The 8,045-nt window shown below is 39.5% G+C and overlaps 1 protein-coding gene across 1 annotated transcript; it reads left to right on the top strand.

Moving 5' to 3' along the window:
- Positions 1-4,679: 4,679 nt before the first annotated feature.
- Positions 4,680-6,971, top strand: LOC117321273 (sodium-dependent glucose transporter 1C-like). The gene is made up of 2 exons (XM_033875748.1): positions 4,680-4,810; positions 5,402-6,971. Exons 1-2 carry the CDS (start codon positions 4,759-4,761, stop codon positions 6,478-6,480), a joined length of 1,131 nt encoding a protein of 376 aa, XP_033731639.1. The 5' UTR covers positions 4,680-4,758; the 3' UTR covers positions 6,481-6,971.
- Positions 6,972-8,045: the final 1,074 nt, after the last annotated feature.

Here is an 8,045-nt window from a genome sequence, read left to right as displayed (position 1 = left end):
GGGTGTTCTGGGGTAAATAAATATCTCATTTATCCATATATGTAAGGTAGGTGATGTTGATGTTGCAGGCTTAAAGTCTCGTTTTAGGTTACAACCTCTACTCGCGATTCTAGGTTAGAACATTAGTTCGAGGTGACTGTTAGGTGTTGTCTGTTGGTGCTCCCCTCCTCCTTTCTCAACGCGGGCTACGGCGGAGTTGTAAGGTAGGTGTTATGTCACACCCAATTTTATTGTATTGGCTCCAAATTCTTAGCGATACGAAACGGTGTCGGATAATTCCACGTTTTCATATAGCAGTGCGCTCTGGTCCTTGGAGCGATGGTTGGCGCTACCGACGCAAGCAAGTGTGACACATGACAATAAATTCCTTTGATGCGGCATCAAAGATAAAATTATATATTATCATATCGATTATTCATTTTGTTTTTCATAAAACGGTAACAACGAGAGTCAGATAAGTGCGAAGAGGTAATGTGGCTTATCTTGTCAGATGAATCAGGATCATACTTTATGAAAACTGAATAAAGTATTTTAAACATACAGGGAAGAAAGCATTTAGTTGTTTTTCGTGCATGGGCTCATTTAAAATAGTTCTGAAGTACTGTATGTCTATGATGTAAGTCAATGGTCACAAGGTAGACAAGAGTTACCATGAACCCATGCCCCAAATATGAAGTGCCAGAGTCGACTCGTTTAGGTGAACCCATGTTCCAAATATGTCTTCCATACACTTAACCTCAAGTTCTTGCAGATTTTGGACAATCATTTGACCTTTTGGGTCATCCTTATCAACGAGTGTTTGTAGATTTTCGTGTCCAAGATACAGAGGGTGTTTCCGGTCAACTTGTTCCTGGAAGCGTGGAGATTTCCTGACTGGGTCCTCAGCTCCGTAGGCAGGGGAGGTAGTCAGATCTCCAATGTTGGCCTGTGGGCAGAAGATGAACGGTTTGAAGACACCTGTACTTGGATCTGGTGTGGCTGTGAACCAATGACAAGGAGGCGTGGCAGACCCCGGGGGAGGCAGCACAGACACCTGGCTGGCCATGGCAGTGAAGGTTCCACCCATGTTGATTACAAAAGATGAGAATAGGTAACAACACAGCAATGAAATGTATTTCTATAACATAAAATTAAGAAATCAAAGGGGCAGACGTCGTTGGAGCAGGAAATTCTGTAAAACAACAAGAAAACGGGGTTACTGCTAAAGTAATACATGTCCCCTACCGGCCCCTGTTGAACTTGTTGCAGAAAATTACAAAAGTATATATGAAGAGGAAACTTTAGCCCCCAGATTTCAATCACTGTGCAGTAAAATATCAGAAACAACTAAATTCTGGAAAATTTTACCCGTGGAAGCGAATTCCTTAAGGAACCGTTTTCCATGGAGGTACAATTGTATCTTGTTGATCCTGGAGGGACAGAGGAACCTCCGGATGACTCCTCAGAAAACACATGATGCAAGTTTAAGTCTCCATCTTCCTAGCATAAAAAAACACTATTAGAAACGAAAAATAAATCATAGAACCTCTTTGCCATTAGTGTCATTGTATCCATTACCAACTTTTCCATTTTTACGTTAACTTTTCAAGTGAGAACACGTTTAAAGACAGAATGCGGCACAGTGATTGGGTGTAGGTTGTTGTTCCAAATGCGACGTCATACAACTTGTGTTAAATGAATTGTGACGCTTTATAAGTAAGCGACGCGGAGTACCCGTCGCCATTTTATATTTATATCTGTCAGGGAAACTCTTTCTGGCGAAAGTGTCACAAACAAATTCCGATGATGCGATATAAACAACACAAAACTCCCATTCCATACCAAATTTATGTCCCGCATTGAATGGAAACGCGTGGATGATTTATATATGCGATGTGTATTGGGTGGATTGGAGTGTAAACACAAACACAAAAGCTGGAGTCCTGATTTATATTTAGACTGTAGATATTTAAATCAGGCCGTTACACGTGATAGTCAGTACCGTGAGCTTATTTTGATATCGTCCATGTGGACCTAGAAGCCTTAAAGGTAAGAAATAAGTTTTGTTTTCTAAGGAATCAATACAGGTCTTATTCAGTGGTATTCGATGACTGACAATAATATACCAGAGCATGTAAGCATGTAGTATTTGTTGTCAGACAACAACATAGTAAGACAATAATTTACTAATCCCCCCCCCCCAACCCCCCCCAACCCCCCAACCCCCACCCCCAAAAAATACCATTAATTTGATTGCTGATATTGTTTCGTTCGTGAATGTTAAAATGTTATAATCAACTGTCAAGAAGCATGCCTTATTGTGGATTATTCCGTTTGCCCACTGTGATATTTTATATCGAGCACAGTCTGTCCACTATAACATTGATGTCGAGGACAACATTTTATCAGTTTATGGACTGACCGTGGTCAGCTGTCCTAAGAAAATATCAAAGTTCAATCGAACATTCCGTACGCTTCTACATAACTCCATGTTTACATAATCACACGTGTATATTTCTAAATCACCCGTTTGTGTTATATACACAGATTCCCTTAGAATTACGTCGGCGAACTGCTGTAAAATTCCTCCATGCGTTGAAAATGTAAATTTTATGTATTTTACAAACACAAATATAACAATATCAACATATATTAAACACTCATGTTAGCCTGGATGGAAGTGCGGGTTGGGTCGAACTGTTAGAGAAAACCAGAGTGGACGGATAAACCCCACAATGTAGGGCAGATGACCCCATACCTTTGCACGTCTGACCAGGGAAACTCGACGGCCTAGGTGAAATAACCCTGGTTGTTGGTGTCCACCTAGACAACCGTTCTCATATGACCCTGCCTGCTGGCCTCTCCTTGATACCCTTCCACATATAACCCTGGCTGTTGGTGTCTATCTAGACAGACGTCCACATATAACCCTGGCTGTTGGTGTCCACCTGGACAGACGCCCGCATATGACCCTGGTTGTTGATGTCTCCTTAGAACCCTTCCACATATAACCATGGCTGTTGGTGTCCACCTAGGCAGTCGCCCATTAACCTTGGCTATCGTTGTCTTCTTGAGACCCCACTCATATGCTCCTTGCTATTGGTGTCTCCTTATTAATAGTATCCACCTAGACAGCCGCCCTCATATGTCTCTGGCTGTGTACAGCTTGGAACCCGTCCTCAAATGATTCTAGTTATTGTTGACCCCCTCCTCTACAAAGCAAACCTCTGCCCCAGATTATAATTGCAATATGTCGTAAAGAAGCGAGAGGAAGGCAGACAGCCGTCATGATATTAAACACAAAACTGTAGTCATCACTATCAATCTGATTCAAAACGTTATATTTTGCACGGTAACATATGGTACATATTTACTCGCAACGACAGTTCAAGCCTTGATAATAGTAACAATTTATGTTTTTTTTAATATGCCTTTAGTAGCTGTAGCGTCCTTGTAGATAAATATATGATTTAATATAGATATGAATAAATATACATATGTCCTTTGATACTTACTAAAGTTAGTCTCAGTATTGTTAGGTAGACCCCGAGTACAAAACGTGGGATTGTGATATACATCCTCAAACATCCTCATTTATTTGCAGGGTGTCGTTAAGCAATGTCTGGAACGGCCCCTAAATCCCACAACAACACAGCTGTCAACAGCAACGAAGCCATCACTGAGGAGAACAGAAATGAGGAAAACGCTGAATTATCGACAGGAATATTTGACCAAATACGCCATGACGCAGTGTACAGGAAAAATATAATCAACACAATATGTCTTTACTCGTCCTTTGTTGCTATGGTAGGTATAACGTATCACAGGGACCTGGGCATTTGTCACAGTGTATGTGTATTTGGACCCACCCTAGTGTGTATAGCACATCTAGGGTCCTGATAATTCGTTACAATGTATGTGTAGATGTAGCTATCTTCGTGTGTATAGAGCAGGGACATGATAATGTGTTGAATCTGTATGTATTTAGACCTATCATAATGTGTATGGCACATTTTCAGAGGTTTTGAAGAGCTGGGATAACAATTGACAAAACAATTACTAAAAAAAATGCGCTTAAAAACTAGAATAGATTACGTGTCTCTCTGGTAGTTACTGGTTCGTCTAAATATAAGAATTGACATCATGATTAATACTAAATGATGGCTTGTCTGGGTTTTCCTTCTTTTTGTCTCCCGTGCATCACTTATACTATGCTATATTTACAGGCAACCCGCCGCGCGAAAAGAACAAATATTATCGTCTTTTCGCAACATGGATCGAAATAACGATGATTACCGTGGCGAAACACGATAAACAGCGAAACAAAAAGCGACTTCATTCATTTCGTAATTTGACGTTACATGTTTCGTTATTTCGTTCAAGCGCGGCGAAAAGACTATAATTGTCGCTTTTATTGAAGCGAAACAACGAAATGGCACCAATAAACCACCACATCCAACATAAACGGAGAAATAATTTTAAATCATTAGTTCGAATTAATACTATAATTTTTGCGAAATTGAATTTTGTTTGTTTATATTCCAGAGTTTTGCAAAAGGTCCCGTTGGCCCGTCGTTCCTCGATCTACAGGCCATCAGCGGTGTAGGACTTGAGGGCGGCTCGAGTTTTTTCACCACCCTATATATAGGTTATATGTTGAGCGCCATTGTCAGTGGATATTTGTTTGATAAATTCAAACGATCGCTTCTGTTGTCCATAGTCAAGTTCATACTGGCATGCACAACCATTGCCATACCTTGGTGTTCATTATATTGGCTGATGATCATGGCGTTCTTCTTCCTTGGGGCGATGGTAGGCGCTACCGACGCAAGTAAGTATAACATATATCTTTAAAATCTGTAGATGCGGGGTTAAAGATAAACTTATGAATAATTATAGAAGTTACAACTGAAGAGAAAATAAATAAGTTTGGTGCTTTCACCTATCGTTCTGTCACGATCATTCAATTTGCTTTTTCATTTTAATCTTCGTAAATCAGGAATAAAGATAAATCCAAATAGGCAATGTTACTAATTTGATCACACTGTATGAAAACTGAATATCTAGATGGATGAAATAATCTGGATGTTTTTCGTGTCCATGGGCTCCATTGCAGTAGTTCTGAAGTCTGTCTTTAATGTAGGTCAAAGGTCACAAGGTAGATAAGACTTTTGGTGTTATAAAGTGTAGAAGATATGGTCCGGGTAACCATTCCTTTGATGTAGGTCAAAAATCAGCATGTAGGTCAGAGTGACCTACTTTTGGTACGCGACAAACCGAATCATTTAGGTTAACTCTTGTCCCAAACATGAAGTGGCAGTGTTATAAAGTGTAGGAGATAATCCCCGACACCAGTGGGGGACTTATAAATATGCGTTGATACAATGTTTTAATAAAAATGTTCTCACTCCTATTTTTTCAGTCGCAAATGTCGAAGTTCAGCGTATTTGGGGTAAAAATGGTAAACCGTTTATGCAAGGCCTACAGTTTATGTACTCATTTGGAATCTCCGTGGCGCCACTTGTAGCAATCGTATTTATGAACACTCCACCAAACGTCGAAATGGAAAATGCTCTTGAGCAACTAAATGAAACAACTCTGGAAAGTAACTCGTTCATTCGAAATGAAACTGTATCATTACAAAATCGATCGTCTCAAGCCAGGAATGACAGTCTAAGTTCTGAAGAAACTACATTTGTTCGGAGTCCGGATTTGTACAAAGCATTTATTATTGGAGGTGCAGTAAGTCTATTTGTCTGCGCAATGCAGCTAACGTTTTACTTCGTATTCGACAGACGCCATAAAACAACCCAGAGAGAAACCTTAACTACAACTCCAGCCAAATCGAGGCTGCCTTTGTCTCTGCAGGTTCAGGCCATATTACATATGGCGGGAATACAGGCTTTGCTTACTGGTATAGACGATACTTGGATCGCATTTCTTACAGTATTTTGTGTTAAAATGTTTGATTGGACAAAAGCTCAGGGCGCACTGTTAACATCAGTCAGCAGTTTCGTGGCCGTTGCTGGCAGATTCATTGCCATTTTTCTAGTTCAGCTTATATCTCCAATAAAACTCGTGGGTTTTCACAGCATATTAACACTGGCAGTGTTCATTGGACTTTATATAAGTGTTCTACACAACTCGAGCATGGGCATGTGGATTGTGTCTTTGGGTTTTGGATATGCCAAAGCTCCCATTCTCGCTTGTGTATTCTCTTGGACAGACGAAGTTTTCTTACCTGTGACTGGTCGAATTGCCTCTATATTTCTAGTGTTTTGCACAGCAAGCTCGGCCAGCAATCCGTTAATTCTAGGTGTCCTGATGGACAACTACTCCAACATGTGGTTTTGCTACCTCTTTCTTGCTGAGAGTATACTGTTAGTACTTGTGGTAGGGTCGGCGTTATTATTGACGAGGCGAGTTAAGGCAACTTACGGCACCAACTACGAATCTCGAAGAGCAGAAACCAGAGTAACGGAAGTTCTCCTTGAGACTTAGTCTGCAGTCTGTGTAAAATTGTATTCGAGACGTAGTAGTAAAACGCAGGTTTTTTCTTGATTATTATCATCTACATTATTGCAGGGATATATTCAAAGACGTTACTGCTTATAGCTATACAAACAAGAGGACCATAGGCCTTAACGGTCGCCTCAGATTGGTTATATTTAAACATATTTGACCCATGTCACCTTGAATGAAGGTCAAGGTCATCCCTTTTATCAAACTTGGTACCCCTTCATCCCAGCATGCTACAAACCAAATATCAGGTCTTTGGGCACTTAGTTATAAAGAAGAAGTTGTTTAAAGATTTCAGCATAATTGACCCCTGTGACCTTGAATGAAGGCCAGTGTCATCTATTTGAACAATTTTTATAGCGCTTTACCTCAGAATGCTACAAACGCAATATCAGGTATCTGGGCCTCTTGGTTATCAAGAAGATATTATTTAAACATTTTGGCATATTAAACCCCTGTGATCTTGAATGAATGCCAAGGTCATCCATTTGAAGTTTCTTGTTAGCCCTTCATCCTAGCATGCTACAGACCTAATATTGGGTCTCTGAGCTTTTTGGTTATCAAGAAGAAGTCGTTTAAAGATTTAAGCACATTTGACCCCTGTAACCTTGAATGAAAGTCAATGTCATCTATTTGAACAGACTTGGTAGCCCTTCATCCCAACACGCTACTGACCAAATATTAGGTATGTGGGGGCTTTTGTTTATCAATAAAAAAAAGCTATTTAAAGACTTTTAGCATATTTGACTCCATTGACCTTAAAGGGAGGTCACGGTCATTTATTTGAACAAACTTGGTAGCCCTTCATCCCAGCATACCCTAAATATATCAGTAGCCTGGGCTCTCCAGTTATCGACAGGAAGTAGTTTGAAGGAAACCTATTTATTTGTTGATTACTTATTGACATCATGTGACAAATAAAAAAATATAATCCCGGAAACCCATTCTTTTTATTATTTTCGTGTTCATCTTTTTAATTTTTTGAAAAAGCAAATATTTTAAGATACAGGAATAATAGAATCTAGAATGAGTCATGAGAATGTTCAGTGGACAGGGGTATCTCAACGGATAAGAAGTCTTGATAATTCTCACTTATGGTAATGTACAAAGAAGAAAATCGAAGTTTCTCACAAAGAAGACTCCTTTGAGAAACATGGTTATGATAGAGAAGAAAATTAAGGTTTCCCATAGAGAAGGCTCATTTGAGAAATATGGCATTGTACAGAGCAGAAAATCGAAGTTTCTCACAAAGAAGACTCCTTTGAGAAACATGGTTATGATAGAGAAGAAAATCAAGGTTTCCCATAGAGAAGGCTCTTTTGAGAAATATGGTAATGAACAGAGCAGAAAATCAAAGTTTCTCACAAAGAAGACTCCTTTGAAAAGTATGGTAATGTATAGAGAAGAATATCAAGGTTTCCCATTGAGAAGACTCCTTTGAGAAATACATGTATGATAATGTACAGAACAAAATCAAAGTACTGAAAGTACTGAAGACACAAACGAAAACAAATTATTTTAACTGCTTTTGTTTAGTGGGGATGGGG

The sequence above is a fragment of the Pecten maximus genome, unplaced genomic scaffold, assembly GCF_902652985.1.
Source record: "Pecten maximus unplaced genomic scaffold, xPecMax1.1, whole genome shotgun sequence".
NCBI lineage: Eukaryota > Metazoa > Mollusca > Bivalvia > Pectinida > Pectinidae > Pecten > Pecten maximus.
Note: the sequence above shows the minus strand (reverse complement) of the source record. Positions and strands in the feature narration are given on the sequence as shown.